Here is a 20,192-nt window from a genome sequence, read left to right as displayed (position 1 = left end):
AAGAATTCTTCTTTTCGATTAGGAGATAACTTTTTACCCAACGTGATTTATTTTTTTCTCCTGATCATAGTAATCCATAGTCATATCGTATGGTTGTTAAATTGTCGTCGTCGTCGTCGTCGTCGTTGTCGTTTCGAGAGTTCGCGTACTCTCGCGACTTTAAACCCGCAGCTGTCATAAATCTTTTTCCCTTCGTACCCCACCCCTTGTTGGCCCCTTCTCCCCCACTCACCCCCTAACATGCCATACTCTTTCTTCTTTCTCCGTGTAGGCGTATCGCGTTGGCCTTCCTTCCCGCCTTTACCACACACACACACACACACACACACACATTCATACGCATATGCGTATTTACACGTATAAATACACGCGTATATACTTATACACTTAGGCTTAACTTCTTATTCTCGGTGTCTGCCGACATACCACCGTAATATACCCAATTTATTCCCTGAGATCCCGCGGATCTTAATTAATTAATCTTCCAATTGAACCTCATTACCGGCTTATCTTATCGCGTTGGAACGCCCGGAGGAAGAATCTTCCATCAATTTTATTTTTTTTTTTATTCTCTCTTACACATCTTCATAGTTGTTCTATATGTTCTATTTCTCACACTATTTCTATTTGTCTCTCTCTTTCTTTCTTTCTTTCTTTATCTTTGTCTTTGTCTTTTTCACTAGACTTGACATTCCCCGAACTTGAGAACTAACTAAAAGTTTTTCGAGGGGTTCATTGCACCCATTTCAAGAATGAATGCGTTCTAATGTTGCCCATTTATCTTCTCTCTTTCTCTTTCTTTCTTTTTCTTTTTTTTCTTTTTCTTTATGCACACACATATGCACACATTATATTTAAATATAATTGTGCACGAATATAATATAGGTGGATTACGTTTAATTGGTTCATACAAAAAAATGATATATTAGTAAAATTATATAATATATATCTCGAATTACTTATAGAAATATTTTTGAAAACGTCAACTTGATGATCGTGTCCGTAATTATTGAATTATTTCATTAGAATTTTCATGAAATATTTTAATCGGTGATACGCAAAACGTGTGCGATGCCCCATAAAATCGTGTGTTCCAAATTGTACTTAACCCCGTTCTTTCTTTCTTCTTCCTTTTTTTTCTTTTTCATTCTGAAACTGTGGTGGTTTCCTTCGTGCCGTTTGTTATACGAGAATCATAGTGAATGAGTTTCAGTAACGTATCTCGTCGAAGCTCGCGGTTATCGACTTTTCAAAGACAGTGCCCCTCATTGTTTCGATGCATCAGGCACGAAAAGGAAAACGAAGAAAGGAAGGAGAAAAATATTAAAAAAAAAGAAAGAAAAGAAAAAAAATAAGAAGAAAATAAAAAAGAAACAAAGAGATACGATACATTTGAAAATATTACAGTTAAATGCCAACCAGAATATGGTTGCAAATAAAATGCACTCCGCGTTCACAATTGAATTTGTGTTTTCTTCTTTCCGTTTATACTTATTTCAATTTCTCTCTCTCTCTTATTAGATTAATTCGAGTAAATTACAAATAAAACGCGTTTTAATAAACGTTGATTGGAAGCTGCGTCTGCTGCTGCTGCTACTGTAGCTGCTTGTTACAAAATTGAAATTGAAATTGAAAATATGCGAAGAAAAATTGATTAAGATATTAACACACTATTATTATTATTATATTTATTGGACACATACTTCAAGTGATTATGCGAATCCTGACATTCTCACAATTTCGTTCTTACACGTTAACATCATCATCATATTGCTACTGTAGCTACTTGTTACAAAATTGAAATTGAAATTGAAATGAAAATATGTAAAGAAAAATTTAAGATATTAACACACTATTATTATTATTATTATTAGTATTATTATTATTATTATTATTTATTATTATTATTATTATTTATTGGACACATACTTCAAGTGAGTATGCGAATCCTGACATTCTCACAATTTCGTTCTTACACGTTAACATCATCATCATATTGCTACTGTAGCTGCTTGTTACAAAATTGAAATTGAAATTGAAATTAAAATATGCAAAGAAAAATTTAAGATATTAACACACTATTATTATTATTATATTTATTGGAAACATACTTCAAGTGATTATGCGAATCCTGACATTCTCACAATTTCGTTCTTACACGTTAACATCATCATCATTATATATATTGATAGCAAGTGTCAAGATAATTTTATCCAAGCGTTGGCCAATGTGATGGTATTTTTATCGATCTCAACCGGATAATTATAGAAGATCTGAATTATATTTAGATACCGAGAGTTGAACTGTAACTTAGTGGTGGTGGTGGTGGTGGTGTATGTGCTAGACGGAAGAAATAAAAAGAAATAAAAAGAAAGAGAGAGAGAGAGAAAGTTTAGATGCCTTGGAGACTTATCGTCTGGTATGAAAGGTTCGAGGGACGAAACACGTGTCTCATGTGAATCGTCGAAGAATTAACGTGGGAAAAAGAGAAATACGCACACACACACACACACACACACTTATTACTCTAAGGGTGAGAAAAGAGAGAAATTAAAAAAAAAAAAGAAAAAAAGAAAGAGAGAGAGGGGTGGGAGAGAGGGGGAGAAAAATGATCGGATGATTTACGTGCACATGTATGCACACAAGTATATGGGGTATTATGTTATACTACCATACGTGTATCTATCTATAGTCGAACACAGAAAAGATAAGCAAGCATGTTCGTCGAACGTACACGTGTCTCTAAATTTCTTTTTTTTTTTTATATTTTTATAACATTTCTTTAACGTAGAGTAAAGTGTTCAGAAGGAAGAAAAAAAGATTACAAGATCGAAGGTTATTTCATGATAGGATTTTTATGGTAACGTAATGTTATAAGAAAAAAAAAATGAAATTATCTCTTCCGTCTTTTGATTTTATTTGAGAAGCCGAAAAGAAAACGGGAGGGGAGGATACCAGTAATATTTTCTTTTTTCTTTTCCCTTTTCATTTGAGATAAGTGCACGAATACGTTGTAGTAATTATTGCAATTAATTTACAAGCTGCGTAGTGCACACTTATCTATCATATTTAAAAAAAAAAAGAAAATATATTCGATAGCGTATAATCACCTCCCGATTCACCCCCTTCCATCGTTTTCTTTTACCAATGCAAATTTATTTTTGCGATTAAAAGAAAGAAATATCGAATTTCAATGTATCCTATATCATTGAATTTAATTCAATATGAAATAATTCTTCACGCATATTATTTTTAATATTGAATTTAAATATATCATATATATATATAATTAAATACACGTTTCATTCACGTGGTAATACAAATTAATTTATTTTATTTATAATTACTATTATTATTATTATTCATTTCTCGATTAGAAGCACAAAACGAGGAGAGGTGTGCGCAATGTAGTTTTCGCGTGTGCATTCATAAGTAGCTGCAGTTTGCACAACAGAGAAGACAAGTTTTCTTGGCTCGATGCCCATCGTATGAGAAAAAAAAAAGAGTGAGTGAGAGAGAGAGAGATATATAGAGTACTTTACTTTGATGCACCACGCGACGAAAATGCATTCAAGTGTTTTTACAAAAACACATCTTCTACGATCCTTCTTATCGATTGTGTTTGAATAAAAAGTACGCAGAGAGGAAGAACAAGGTAAAGAAAAAAGGGGGGGGGAAATGATTGGATGGGGGAGGGGAAGGGGGACAGGAAGGGGGGGAGGATAGGTGGATGTGCATCGTGCCGAGAGAGACACGATAAAAGTCTCTGGTTTTTCAAAGAAAAGGGACAAAAGATTGTTGTTTGCCGTGTGATGGTAGTGGTGGTGGGTGGGTGGGTGGATGGATCTCGCATGTTCGAAATTGAGGAAGACGGAGAGACGACGAGGACGACAATAGCGATAAACCTGTCCGAGTCAGTTTTTAGTTCGTTGCACATAAGTATCGCACATACTTTTACGTATTTTCGCATACGTGTATGAGAAAAAATCATTGCATTCGTTTCTAATATTATCGAGATATAGAAAATCATTTCCTAAATGTTTATATTAGAGTATTTCATTTTTTGATCTCCACTATTATATATAAGAAATTTAATTTTATATTATATAACAATATTAATTTTATGCTATATAATATATATATATATTATATATAACATATATACATTTTAATTTTATATTATATAACAAAATAATTAATCATATAGATACGGTTTATTATCCGAGATATAGAAAATCATTTCCTAATGTTTATATTAGAGTATTTCATTTTTTGATCTCCACTATTTATATATAAGAAATTTTATATTTATATTATATAACAATTAATTTTATACTATATAATATATATATTATATTATACTATATAACATATATACATTTTAATTTTATATTATATAACAAAATAATTAATCATAGATACGGTTTATTATCCGAGATATAGAAAATCATTTCCTTAATGTTTATATTAGAGTACTTCATTATTTGATCTCCACTGTTTATATATAAGAAATTTAATATTTATATATAACAATATTAATTTTATACTATATAACATATATTATATTATACTATATAACAGATATACATTTTAATTTTATATTATATAACAAAATAATTAATCATAGATACGGTTTATTATCCGAGATATAGAAAATCATTTCTTAAATGTTTATATTAGAGTATTTCATTTTTTGATCTCCACTATTTATATATAAGAAATTTAATATTTATATTATATAACAATTAATTTTATACTATATAACATATATATTATATTATACTATATAACATATACACATTTTAATTTTATATTTTATAACAAAATAATTAATCATAGATACGGTTTATTATTCGAAATAATACATCCATTACTTTACATTCGATGGATTAGAAAAAAGAAAATACTTTGTAGGTGTTGGTGTTGGTGGTGGTGGTTGAGTTCAATGATCGAATAATAAAACGAACTTTAAAAGAGGATGAAGAAAGGAAAAGAGGTAAAGAAAAGGGTTCTCTAAAGAGAATTAGAAGAAGCATTAGTAATAGGATAGAAAGAGAAAAAAGATATGTTAGAAGAAACGAAAGAGAAAAAGAGAAAAGAAGAAGAGAAGAGGTCGGTGCCCGGCCTACCTCAACGTATCGACGTATCCGATGGCTCGGACTCTGCATGCCGAGGTTGGGTGTGTAACACGTGTGTCCTCCTTCCTTCCCCCTTTCCTACCCCCCTCTTTCCCTCCCCCTTTTCCTCCTATTCCTCTTTCACTTCGAGCCTACCTTTGTCGTCGTCGTCGTCGTCGTACACCGTTTCCGCTTTGGGATGGAAAGATGCGAAAGCTATATGACGTATGTGTTCCTTCATATATATATATATAACACATACATACATATATAGATTCGTATATATATTTATATAATCGTCTAAATCAAATTCCACGCGAAACATTCACCACTGTTACTATTACTATTATTACTATTAGGAGTAAATTAGTGATAGTAGTAGTTTAGTATTGTTACTATTTCATATATATATATAATATATATATATATATAGATACGTACCATGTATATATAATCGTCTAAATCAAATCTTACACGAAACACTCGCTACTACTATTCTGTTACTGTTACTATTAAGAGTAAATTAGTAATAGTAGTGGTTTAGTATTGTTACTATTTCATATATATATATATAATATATATAACATATACATATATATAGATACGTACCATGTATATATAATCGTTTAAATCAAATCCTACACGAAACACTCGCCACTACTATTCTGTTACTGTTACTATTAAGAGTAAATTAGTAATAGTAGTGGTTAAGTATTGTTACTATTTCATATATATATATATAACATATACATATATATAGATACGTACCATGTATATATAATCGTCTAAATCAAATCTTACACGAAACACTCACCACTACTATTCTGTGAGTAAATTAGTAATAGTAGTGGTTTAGTATTGTTACTATTTCATATATAACACATACATGTATCATACTCATCTAAATCAAGTTCCACGCGATACACTCACGACTATTACTATTACTATTACTATTAAGAGTAAATTAGTAATAATAATAGTACTGTTAGGTATTGTTATACTACTCAATACGAGACGACGCCGGTGTTATGCGTGGAGTCGTCGAAGGTCAAAGGTTAAAATTCGCGTAATTTCTTTGGCACCGTGCCCAGACGTTGGTAAGCTTGTTTTCTTCTCTTTCATCTCTTTTCTCTCTCTCTCTCTCTCTTTTTTCCTTTCTTTCTCGCTTGCATTCTCTTCTCAAGAGAACCAGAATTGGAGAATGAAGTTCGAGGAAGTAAATCGGGATTAAAGTTCAATGCTCGTTAATCTTATGAACTTTAACTTCGTAGTAAAACATTTTTCGTCATATTTTTCTTAGACCAATGGATCTTCAAACCCTCTTTTTTTTTTTATTCCACGCAACAACCCCCATAAATCGATTATATTATTACGTATATTACGTATAATTAATGGATATTGAAATAAAACTTCTTTTTCTTTTCTTTTCATACGTTCATATAAAAAAAAAAAACAAAAAAAGAAAGAAAGGGTTCATTTACAATTAACAAAATTACTTGAATAACCATTATTCCACGCGTAAATGAAATAATAATTACGAGAAGATAATTTAACGTTTCAAATGTTATACGAACATGATTATATATTACGACCTTTTTCTCTTTTTTATTATAATTTAAATTAAAATAACTTTCGTGACCGTGTTCTCTCTCTCTCTCTCTTATTCATTTATCCAGTTATTTCAAGCAAGCACGCTCGAAAACTTAGAAGCGCGGAAGTGGAACTGGAAATCTCGTAAACGAGCAGCAAAACACCATATTATCTACCAATCCAACGGTACGATTTTCTCTAAACGCATTTGCCGAGATTTCTAATATGCGTATCCTTAATATAAACTTGTGTGTGTAATATATGTAATCTAGAACACCACGCATATGCATATACATATTTACAAACGTACACGTGTACACACGCATACACCCATACACGTACGCATAGACATAAAGAGACATACACGCACACACTCACGCGTGTATGGAACGTTAATTAAATATAAATAAATGAAGCACATGATTTATATCTACTTTTGGTGTAATCGGTAACGAGTCCGCCCCTCCCCCCCCCACCCGCCTATTTCTTTACACTTATACGAACGAAAAAGGGAACGAAAAAACCCCCTTGGTTTGGAGAGGGGGAGAAAGGTGGGTTGGTAGAGGAGAAGGAAATAAAAAAATAGAAAAAAATAGTTCGCGTTTCCTGCGTTCTTTTCTTTCGTCGTTTACCATATTACGCAATGTATAGACAACGCAACATAACACGCGCGTGCATATCGATTAGCTCGCACTTTTTTTTTTCCATGGATTAACGGTGTATCTCGAGAGTTAGTTAATGGTGATTGGATAGTTGAAAGGATGTGTGATATACCGTGATATCCGGTATTAACTGTGTACTCTAATTATCATTTCTTTTCTATTATTATTTTTTTTTTCAATATCTTTACGCATATATAATTGTATTAATTAAAAAAAAAAAATAATAATAAAAAATAAAAACAGAAAAAAGATTAAATAAAAAGAATCACAACGAATATATTAACAAAGTATAAAGAAATTGTGAAATTGTGTTGTATATTATTAAGAAAAAAAAAAAGATGAATTAAAGAACACAGATTTTGCGATTATTTCTTGAGAACGAAAGAGAAAGAAAGAGAGAGAGAGAGAGAAAAGGATAGGGGATCCGAACAATAATTCGTCAAGTATTATATGTTTCTCTCATGTTGCGTGGGACGGTACGTAACGATACATTCTTGAAACATAATTGATTGATAACATACTCTTCGTCGTCGTCGAGTCACGTGTTTCTTTTCTTGAGAGAAAGAGAAAGAGATAGAAAGAGTGAGAGAGTGAGATCGCTAACGATTTCTGAATAAGATTGGTTGAATGTTGTCGTTCACACGTATACATACATATATACGTGCAAGTCCTCGTTTATCGTAATTACGAAGAATTCTTCTCGGTTATGTGGCGTTATCAACTAGTTTTCTATCGCAAATTTTCAATTAGTTCATAGAAAATTGGGTCTAAGAATTTTCTTTTTGAGGAGGAGGGTGTTGTTTGTCGATTGTACGAAATTAAAGGGAAACATTTGTTCAAATATTTTTATCATCATCATCATCATTATCATCATCTTTATCTATATCGAATGAAATACATGTATAAACTTATACACGCACGTATATAATTAATTATTATACTTCGTAGATCTTCTTTAGGTGAAACCATTGAAACGTGCAAGCGTGCAAAATATTCCTGCAATTCCTATCTATCTATCTCTCTCTCTCCTATCCTCGATTATTATGCACACTTGTGCACAATAAATATAGAACACGTATGTATCTATAGTACGTGTCCGTGATTGTATAATAATCGTGGACTTGCGAATATAGATCCGTGTACACGCATATTGAATTATATCGATTTTCTCTCCATAATGCTCCCATGCGAGCATAGCTTGCATATTTAAACCTATTTACCATCCCCTCCCCCCTCCATCACCGCCCTGTTCTCTTCCCTTCCCCCTCTTTCTCACTCTCTCTCTCTATCTCTCTCTTTTATTTTAAATATATATATACATAAACGAGTATATAGTTTATTATATCGTACGTTCGTGTATCACATATACGTATATAATATTTAATACTATGGTTATATACCAGTAAACATGATGTTTAATTTAAACGTAGACATAATACCCGTGTAATTCAAAGTTACCCGCGGTTATAATTGGTTTCGATGTAAACGAGAGATCGAATCTAATGAGATAAAAATGCGCGGGTTATTTAAAAATATCCTTAAGAGTGTATGTAACGGACAATGGCGAGAAAAATGCATCACCCGCCTACGTTTCGTTTGTATCTGCTTAGGAAGTACTTAACGTAACGAAAATATCTATCTCTTCTCTTTGATTCTCTCATTCTCTATTTTTTGTTTCTTTATATCTGTATATATTACACATACACACACACACACACACATATGCGAGAACATGAAAGATTGTTTTTTCGCAAAACGAGTTTCTTCACCCACGTGCATAATAATGCAGGGACTGGATTATGCTAGTTAACGACCGATGTCCTTTTTTTTCTTCTTCCTCTTTTAAAATATATAAGTAAAACTTGTCTGTAATATACGATAGATAGAATCGTAGAAAATATCATGTTATATGAATCAGACCCAACACAATTGATTATTCCTTCGCGTGGTTATTATGAGGTAATTTAATTTTTGAAATATGTCAAATAGAAAAAAAGTCAGTTTATGCATGCAGCGTTGCAAAAAAGTATAACAGTTTATTTATATAATAATTTAAAGAGTCATACCTTTTTCATCCAATGTTAATGATATGTCGATAAAAATGTTTTATAAAATACATATCATAATTAATCAATTATTTCTAATATCGCAAAAATGTTCAAATACATTTATGAATCGCTTAATACAATTCGAGTTTAACGAAGAAAATGAGAATGAGAATATCAACAAGGCCAGTCCGTTTATCGGCTTTACTTCTGACAGAACGTGACGTTCCCACGACGGCATTTAAAGGTACATCCTCTTTCCCCCCTTCTCCCTTTACTTCAACCATACTCTCTACTCTTGTTGTCATTCGTACTCACGGTGCATCGTACACACGCAACTGTCCTCGTCCTCGTCCTCGTCCTCGTGTTCGTCCTCATCCTCGTTGTCGTTGTCATCGTTGTTGCACGTTGCATTGTGCTTATGTTATAGGCGCGTGAAACACGACGATGGACAATGACGAAACTGACATTCCCTACGATTAACGCATATGTTTAAGGGAGAGCAGAGAGAAGAGAGAGAGAGAGAGAAGAGGGATACATAAGAGTACTGATGGAAAAAGGACAGAGACAAAGAAAAATAAGAGAAGAGAAAGAACCGATCGCATCGCACCGCGTGTGTTTGTGTGTTGCTTCTCCTAAACGTTCGTTTAAATCGCAAGAAAGGTCTATCAATTTCTGTATATGTATATGTATTATATATATATGTATGTGTAACCCTCGACTATATATAAACCCACGTTAAAATTTAATCGCATGATTGCTGGATCGGAATTCGGAGCGAGGGTAAGGAGAAGGAAGTCAGACTAGAGTTTAATGACGGCAGCATGACTATGGGAGGAGGATGTCTGTCGGTTGGTTGGTTGGTTGGTTGTTCATTCGTGTGCTCGTACAGTCGGTCCAATTTTCTTCTTCCACACGCAATTTAGATTCATAGGCTTTTCAGATTCGCATTATGCGCGAGAAGAAGAAGAAGACCCCGTGTGTGTATGTGTATGGTGCACTAGAGAAAGAGAGAGAGAGAGAGAGAGTTTGCTGGATTGTTGGATTGTTGGTGGTTCGACTGGGCTGGAAGAGGAGGAGGTGAATGATGAGAATGATGATGATGATGATGATGATGATGATGATGATGATGATGATGGTGGTGGTGGTGGTGATGGTCGTCGTCCCACGTCGTGCAAGATAACGAAAGACGGAACTCGAATCTCGTTGTCTACTACAATCCATTTCTCGAGAGTGGTAGCCGAGACTACGACTACCACTTTGTGCGTGTGCCTCTTTGCAATTGATTAACTTGATCGTCGTTTCTTATGTGGATATATGTATATATATATCGTTTTATGCACATCAATTTATTTTTCCTATCGTCTTATAAGAGATAATGTTTTCTTTTAATGAGAAACAGAGAGAGAGAGAGACAGATCATTCATTTGACCACGATTTGCAAATTCTTTTGAAAGAAAATGAAAATAGAACTTTGTTAGAATAGAAATTATGTATTATTTTTTTTATCTTTTTTAATAATCAGTAATACTTATAACGTACTCGTCAAAATTTTCCATAACGTTCGATAAAGTATCGCAACATTGTCGATTAATTTTGCAACATGTTATAGTAATCGCATTTAATCGGTTAAACGTAATCTTATATGTATATCGAGAATCTCTATCGGTAGGATAATTGTAAAAGCGCGTTTATGTTAGAGAGAACGTCCAAGTACGAAATTATCCGGGCAATGGCATTCATCGAGTTACTGCAGGGTAGCCATGATCCGGCTTAAAACTATGAAACCTAGTTGATACCAAAAGAGGGGATTAGTAGTCCCCCGCTCGATTATGGGAAACCGAGTCAGCAGCACCAGCACCAGCAGCAACATTAGGGCAGTCTCCTCATCTATTACTGTAATAGTAATATAGTATTCGATAGTAAAGATATAAAATATATACAGTACGAATAATATAAAAATGATTATTAATATTATTCATTTGCGAGAACAACACGGGCGTCTAAAAACGTTTCGTATATCATTTTTATCCTATTTAAAATTGACGTATGTAATTTGATTGATCATACATTTAATAATAAACGGTTCTATATATGCATGGATGCAAGCAATCACGTGTTTACCGGCAATATATACTATGTATGAAAACTTTGTCAGCATTCTAACGAGCATAACCGATAAACGGACGAATGAACGAACGGACGACTGGACGAACGAACGGACGGATGGATCGTTCATCGACTTCTCTCATTTCTCTCTTTCTCTTTTTAAGTCGTTTAACGATTGACCAACTCGCAAATGGACCGACTCGCGGGATGTTGTTACGATCATGCTGAGGAATCACGAAGCTTAATTCCTAAATGCGTAGGATTGTAAACGACTTAAAGAAGATTTATGATACATATCTCTACTATCTCGTTATTGTTTCCTATTCGTTTGGTTTATTTAAAAACAAAACAAAAAAAAAACAATTATATATATCAAATTATTTCGAAATTCGTAATTGTAATCTTTGAATGTACGAACTAGCTAGCTAGCTTATCTATAAAGAAAAAAAAAAAACAGATCGGAGTTAAAATAAAAACGTGTATGTTAAAAACGTTTCATTCGATTAATAATAATAATAATAATAATAATAACGATAAGAAGAAAAAAATCATTTCTTAATATAGATTAGTAGTTAGTGCAGTTAAACGTGGCGAACGCTTTCGTTTTCGGCCGGCTGATCCGTGTTGTATGGGCTCCTTTAGGGAGGCTGTTGCCGCCACTCTGTGTTCCATTCTCTGTACTGAAGTTGCATGAGAGCAAGAGAGAGTGAGAGAGAGAGAGAGAGCTTAGGGCAGCATCTCGACGATCAATACCAGCGCACAAACTGACGACGACGACGACGACGACGACGATGACAACGATGCGAACCACACCACCGGTAGCAGTACTCTAACCACTACTATTATACGTTTACCAACACAGATAAGAGGATACACTGCTACCGATCTCCTACTACTACTACTATTATTACTACTACTACTACTACACCAATAGATTTATCCTTTCTGTGTGTAGTGTCGCGGACTGATTGTATATATGTATATATGTGTTTGCGTGTATATGTGTGCGCGCGTTTATGCGTGTATTAGTTTGTGGGAGAGAAGAGAGAAGAGAGGAGAGAGGAGGGGACGTTGCTAAGCGACGGAAGCTGCCTACCGCGAGAGTTCATCGTCCTCTGCACGTTTCTTCTCCCTTCCACCCACCCAACCACCCTTAGTCTCTCTCTCTCTCTCTCTCTATCTCTCTTTTACTTGCTGCACGCGTTCCTACTATATTTATCTTTTCTTCTCTCTCTTTCTCCTACTTTCCATAGCTTCCCCTTTTTTCTCATGTATATATATATATATGTGTACATATATACAGATTTGTATGTGTGTGAGAGAGAGAGAGAGAGATACATGCTTGCTCGAGTTATTCTCATTTTAGTCGAAAAGGCGAGGTCCACGAAACGTTTTCCTCGTAATTTTTTTCCCCTTACTTACTTTCCTTTTACTATAATACTATTGCTATCACTATTCCCTACCACTACTAGTACTATATTGCTTTTACCGATGTAAGATCGCGTGGTACCCCTTTTACCATACTTTCTTAGAATCGTGAAAACGAGAGAAAGAGGAATGAGATCAGAGGGAGTCAAATTTATGGTCGGTAAGAGAGAGAGAGAGAGAGGGGTTGATTCTCGTAAGATAACGGCTGGATATGGTACGAGATAAAGGGGTTGGGGGTGGATGTGCTGCTGCTGCTGTTGCTGCTACTGCTCCTGAAAATCGTAGATGGGTTCTTGTTGCTGCTGACTACTTGTCGCTGATGTTTACGGATGTTAGGAGGGATGATGAAATGGGGAATGGAATTCGTTGGTTTCTTTTTTTTTTTTTTTTAAGTGAAAGAGACCAATATATATAGACGGAAAATAAAGAGAGAAAGAGAGAGAGAGAAAAATAGAAGAAAAGAAAAGAAAAGAGAGAGAGAGTATCGTTAGGATCGTTTTTCCCGAGGGCATTTTCTTTATTCCGAACATTTTCCTTTTTAGGGGATGGGTAGGGAGGGGGGGGGGTACGGTCGACAGGTGAAAGAACCTTTTCTCTTCTTCCTTCTTTCTATTTTCTTCTTCTTCTTCTTGTATTTTCTTTTGACTTTTTCTCGTTTCCTTTATTTCTTACGTCTATCTTGGCCAAGGGTGCCTCGAAGCCATCACGACGATGATGGTATTCATGGGGGAAACTTCGTCGTCTCGTCGTTGTCGATCTTTACCGGTATATAAAAGAACATAACCGATTGAAAAGAGAAACAGAATGGGAAAACTAGAAAATTCAAGAAAAAAGAAAAAGAGAAATAAATAAAAGAAGAAGAAAGAAGAAGAAAAATTGTAACGTATCGTCGTCGTGTCCCATCTTTTATATTTTCTTTTCTTTTCTTTTCTTTTCTTTTCTTTTTTCAAAGATATAAAATACAAGAAAACCCCGACGATGTGTCTGTTAGAACGTAATGACGTATTAATTGTTATAAATTATTACAAAATATAAACGAATACATTTTTGTTCTCTCTCTCTCTCTCGTTGATTGTAAATTTGTATTTCTCGATTTCCATTTTCATTTATATATATATATATTTTTCTTTTCTTTTTTTTCCTCTCTCTTTCTCTCTTTTTCTCTCCCGGTGAGAATAACGTCCGCTACGTTTTCGTAATTGTCGATTTTACCCTCGGTGATAGTTTTTGAGATTCAAATAGAAACGAGATAGTCAATCGTCGGAATTGGGTGTATCGAAGAAGGGAAATAATGGAAAGGGAAGAAAGGAGCCTCGCAATTTACGAAAATAGCCGTGAAACGCGACGATAGATAGACGCGAACGATTTAGTTTCGAATCAATTTTATCGACGACGAGATAACAAGAGAAAGAGAAAGAGAGAGAGAGAGAGAGAGAGAGAGAGAGAGAGAGAAATAAGAAAACAAAAAAAGGGGTAGAAGGATTTTTGCTTCTATAGTTCTTCTTTTTTTTCCTTTTGCAAAAGTGTTTCTCCCCACCACCACCACCACCACCACCACCCCCGCTCAGCCCCCCGATACTCGAGAAATAATACCTACGACACTACTGATTTTTCTCTCTCTCTTTCTTCCCTTCCCTTTACTTCCGTGGCTTTCTTGTTCCCCTTACCGTTCGACTTCGTCCACCCCCTTACTCCCCCATCTCTCTTTCTCTCTCTCTTACTCGCACAAATACACACACACACACATAAAACTCTTTCACGTTTATGCACGCGCGCACGCGTCTCCTCGTTCGCCGTTTATTCAACCCCACCCGACGACTGTTATTCGTCGACACCGTTGCTGCTGGTACACACGCCATTGCAGAAAGAGAGAGAAGCCAACAAGAGAGGAAAAAAGGAGAGAAAGAGACAGAGAGAGAGATGCATCGCACCTCGGGAGTCGTTCGACTCCATCATCATCGCCATTATCACCACTACCAATACGTATAACTTTCATGCACACCACCAATATACATCAAATCATTGGATATACACTCTCTCAATTCGATCGTGTTAGTGTGTACGCGTAATACATACACTCACGCACACTTATACACATATGCATTTACATGTCACAGCATCCAAGGGTGGGGCTTGTTCACGCTTCTAACGTAAAACCGATCCGTGTGTTAGACTTTGCCTTTCGGAGTGACTAAAGAGGGAAACAGGGGAAGGTAGAATGGGGTGGTGTAGGAGGAGGAGGAAGAGGAGGAGGAGGAAAAGGAAAAGAAAAAGAAGAAGAGACACGAGAATTGTACTACGTCCTGTGGGCTTCAAAACCGAGAAACGCGTAAAGGTTTTATGTCGGTCGAATGGAGAAAGAAAATAGAAAGAGACAGAGGATATGAGATATATAGCAGGGGGGTTGAAACTTCCCCCTTTTTTTAACGATCGATAAGCTTTTCTCCTGGCAAAGGGTGGAAGGGAGGGAGGGAGGGAGGGAGGGAGTTAGGGGGAGTCGATAAAGCGATCTTTCTAAGTTTTCGAAAGGTTGTTCACGGCTAGTGTGTCTAATAGAATGTAGAATGGGGAAGGAAGGTTTGGTGGTATTTGTCGTCGAACGTATTTAACTTTTGTTTTTTTCCCATTTAATCCTGTCTGAATCTTTTACTGACACGTGAGACGATGATGCGAGAGGTGGGGAGGGTTTTAACTATATCGACGATGATATTGTAATTAACATTGTTTCTTTTTTGTTTATTATAATTGACTTTACGTCTAACTATTGTTTTTCTTTTTTCAAATCAACGATAATATACCTACTTTTATTTTTGGTTCTTACGAATTATAATTATATAATTGAAAATGATAAATAAATAAAATAAATAAACGTATAGGAAATAATATAGTCCTCCTTAAAGATTGTTTTTTAACGATGATAATAAACGTATTACGAACTTTATCGACGTATATTATTGTGCGGTTATTTTTAGATACCTGTACAGGTGTCTTTCATTTTCCTTTTTAGATCCGATTTAACGAGAGTTGCATATCAGCATAAGCCGATCTCGCATATCATTTCTTTATGCATTAGTAAAGAAGTTCATTTCCGAGAATATAACTCACTTCCGGAATAGGAAAGTATGTATGTGTATGAATATAATATGTATATGGTTTGAGTTGAACGATTGATTGGTAGAAAAAGAAGAAAAAAATAATATAAATAGAATAAGAAAAGTGAACAGGTGCATATATCTATTTATCTATATCTATCTACAACATTCCTTTTGATAAGTTCTAAGAAAGGGCATCGTGTTGCATTCAGCAACGATGCTGACTCGACTTCTCAACTGCAACACTTCAACTCGACTATAAACCAAAGTTTTAGAGTTCTTCTCTCGTTTACTGGAAGGGAAGGAAGAAATCTTATGCATTTCACGCGCGCTGAACTTTATAAATAGAAATGTAGATTTTCCAAAGCTCGGCGTTTATATGAGCTTCCCCTCCCATCCTCGGTTCTACCACCATTTTTCAAGTTTATCGAACATTATATCGATACGATATATATTTTATATTTATTTGTCGGATTTATATAAAATAATATATTTCAAAAGAAAAAGAAAAAATATCAACCGAGAGATAATCAAATTAATTCGTACGATCATTGTAAAATTAGATTAATCTGTGTATACCATCCGTTCGATTGGACACATTTATATTTCATACCATTTTGATCGAATCGTTATAAACGAACCAGCACCATTTGAAGAGAGGTTTTTTCTCTATTTTACAAAATAATATCGTGAAACGAGGTCGTCGTCGGTTGGATATAAGATCGAAAAGTTGTCTATTGTATTCGAAACTCCTGTTAATAGTTAACCACTGTCTCGAGTACAGTGATCGGATAACACAATTCATTTCCCCCTTGTCGTCCCCCTTCTAGGAATTGTCTTAAGGTATTGTTTCCACAAGGTGGAAAATAACGATGCTAATTTAAGTTCTCTTCCAGCTCGTTTTTTCTTCAACCTTTTATTAATACATTTTTGTTGTTTCGTTTTCTTTACAGAACGTCGATCACAAGATGAAGTTCCGTTCGAAGAAGGGCCAATTACCATTCGTCGAATTGAACGGCGAAGAGATCGCTGATAGTACGATCATCCTTCGCGAACTTAGCAATAAGTATGGAAAGGATTTGGATGCCGCATTGACGTCCGAACAACGCAGCGTATCTCACGCCATGATATCGATGATAGAAAATCATTTGGTTTGGGCAGTTGCCTGCTGGCGTACCAAGAACATGGATCTTGTTTTGAAGGGATACAAGGTCAATCTGCAACACGCCCTTGGGACACGCATTCCTACCGGAATTCTTAATTTCTTCTTTAAATTTACGTTCGGTCGCAAGGTAAGATATTATTCACTTTTTCCTCATTATTCAAACAAGTTAGCTGTGTAAATATATTTATAATATTAGCATGTGGTACCGTTTGATGTTTTAGAGATTAGACACGTTTTCTTTTTTATTTTTTATTTTTTCTTAAAATATTAGAATGATTTTTTTCTTCTAGTCTTAATTTAAAAAAACAAAAAAAAGAAAATAAAATAAAATACACACGTACGTACACCACACATACAAAAAGAGAAAAAAAAAGAAAACTCGTTCGCGTGATTGTTCTATTTTTTGAAAACGTCGATTTTCGAATTCCCCCTTATCGTTCTACCCCCCCTCTTCTTCTTCGTCCTGTTCGCAAAAGTTCGCAAAAAGAAATGCTCTTGGAATGAGAGTGCTTTTTGTTGTTCGTTGAATTTGCCCGGATGCGGAGGAACGAAGGGAGGAGGGGGTGGTATAGCTAAAAAAAAAAAGAGAAAAAATTTGTAGAAGGACAATTCAATGGAATTCAATGTAGAGAACAAAGAATCGCGACCGTCTGTAGTGAAATGTAGTGGGATTTATTACAGGGTGCGAGGAAAGTCAAGGCTCAGGGTATGGGCGTGCACACACCTGAGGAAGTATCCCAATTTGGTTGCGCCGATCTGAAGGTCCTTTCCGATATGTTGGCCGACAAGCCGTTCTTCTTCGGTGACGAACCGACTACGGTAAGTTATCAAAAATTTTTATTTCAAGAACTATACATTTTTTTAGTTGTTATATATATATATCAAATCGTCAAGATCGCGTCAAGGTTGTTTCCGATTGGTCGTTTGTATAATACTAATAATTATTTAAATATTTAATCATATATAACATATATAATATGTTATGTTATGTTATATATATGTTATATACCATGAAAGATCAAAATTGGAGAACGTTTATATATATTCATATGGTGTTTTGTATGTTGAAAATATTAAAAACATATATAATAATCAAAGTGAAATATTATTCTGCATGGGTTGGATACGTGATATGAAATATATCATTGACCATTCTCCAATTTCGGTCGACAAAAAATGAAGAAATGAAAGAAAAAAAAGTAAAAAATAAATGATATTATATATTAATATTCATTTGAATTATATGTATATCCTTTCTTCTTTTTTTTGTTGGACTAAACAGTTGGACGTTGTAGCATTCGCCCACCTAGCTCAAATTCTTTACATCGACAAAGAAACGTCATACAACCTGAGGGACTACATGCAAGAGAATTGTCCCAATTTGGTTGGCCATTGCTCGCGCATGAAGGAACGATGCTTCCCCGATTGGGACGAGATCTGTTCAACCTTGGACATTAACACGCACTTGCCCAAGCCGGAGAAGGAAGAGGAGGGTAAGGAGGGTAAGGAGGAGGCTAAAGAATCTAAGGAATCGAAGGAGGAGAAGGAGGGTGACAAGGAGAAGGCGGATAAGGAGGAGAAAGAAATGGAAAAGGACAAGGAGGTCGATGAGAACAAAGAAAAGGAGAAGGATGGGAAATAAGCTGTGCTGGTGGTTGGTGGTGGTGGTTGGTTTGCGCGGCAGGAAGTAAAAAAATCGTTTGTTCGTTCAAAAGGATTTCAAAACGGAGGAATTAATAATTAAGGGTGTGTTCTTTTTCGCGAGTGAAGAAGGAAAGTAAGATCCAGAGAGAGAGAGAGAGAGAGAGAGAGTGAATGAGTGAGAGAGAAAGAGAGAGAGGAGGGTGGAAGTGATGAGTCTATTGTACGTTTGGGAGAGTACGAAAGTGTCTCTTTTTTTCTTGGATTGTATGAGAGTTTTATATGTATGGTGTATGCATGGGGAGAGGGGGTGTATGTGTGTGCATGCATGGAATGATAGGAATGCGTAAGCGTGTCTCGAAGGAACTGACGATGACGACGAAGACGACGACGACGACGACGACGACAATGATAATGGTGATGATAATTATGATTATGATGCTGACGGAGATTACTAAGAAAAAGATAGAGAGTTAAAAGGCTAGGAGAATGATAGAATGATAGAAGGAGAGAAAAGTTAGATATATGGTAGGCAGGTAGACAGGTAGGGCGTAGGGCGTGGAAGAGGAGTGAGAGAGAGAGTGTGAGAGAGAGAGAGAGAAAGAGAATAAAGAAAATGTTTAATGATCAACCAGTGCTCTCTACTTATGCGTATATAAGATTATTATAATTATTATTATTATTATTATTAATAGAATCATGTATAATGTTAATACTTCGTTTATTATTACGCGTTCGATCGCATCAACGCCGTTGTGTACGCCATTTCTCATCGACACACCCTATAAGGACACGCACGGAAGAGTCCCTTTTCCCCCACCCTCTGTGTATGCTTGTGTGTATTAATGTGTATGATAGAGATAGAGAGAAAGAGAGAAAAATTAAAAAGACACAGAAAGTATGAAAGAAAGAAAGAGAGTGAGAGAGAGAGAGTGAGTGAGAGAGAATATGAACGAACGGGAGAGAAGAATAAATGAAAATTACGAATGATGATTGATAAAATGAAACCGAATGATTGAAACGAATGGGGGTTATAATAATAATAATATAACGCGTGTGAATGCGAATGATGTGATAACCAACCAGCAGCGGGCGCCTATCATCGTGAGAGGAGTCAAAAAGTAGAATTTCAAAGTTGTAGGTGGTCTTTTGCAATATATCGGAATGCAATAGCGCCTAAATTAACGCAGGTGTGAGGAGACATCTCTTTTTATCAGTGGCCAAAATGCAATCAACGCTCTAAAGGGAGGGGGGAGGAGGGGGGGAGAGCGAGAAAAGAAAACATAAACACACACCACACAAACACATATATACACACACGTGTAATAATACAGCGTTGCGAG

General features: G+C 35.2%; 1 protein-coding gene across 2 annotated transcripts in view; it reads left to right on the top strand.

Moving 5' to 3' along the window:
- The window catches only part of LOC122517357 (failed axon connections), a 49,146-nt gene extending 29,399 nt beyond the window's left edge, over nucleotides 1-19,747 (top strand). The window contains exons 2-4 of one of the 2 annotated variants that reach the window (XM_043635703.1): nucleotides 16,997-17,335; nucleotides 17,875-18,027; nucleotides 18,491-19,747. In XM_043635703.1, the coding sequence (XP_043491638.1) occupies nucleotides 16,997-17,335; nucleotides 17,875-18,027; nucleotides 18,491-18,850 (852 nt within the window). In that variant the 3' untranslated portion in view covers nucleotides 18,851-19,747. The remainder of the gene's footprint in view (nucleotides 1-16,996; nucleotides 17,336-17,874; nucleotides 18,028-18,490) is intronic. The other variant, XM_043635704.1, reaches the window with a different exon arrangement.
- Nucleotides 19,748-20,192: the final 445 nt, after the last annotated feature.

Source organism: Polistes fuscatus, unplaced genomic scaffold (genome assembly GCF_010416935.1).
Source record: "Polistes fuscatus isolate 324 unplaced genomic scaffold, CU_Pfus_HIC Scaffold20, whole genome shotgun sequence".
NCBI classification, from domain to species: Eukaryota; Metazoa; Arthropoda; class Insecta; order Hymenoptera; family Vespidae; genus Polistes; species Polistes fuscatus.
This window is presented reverse-complemented; position numbering and strand designations above follow the sequence as displayed.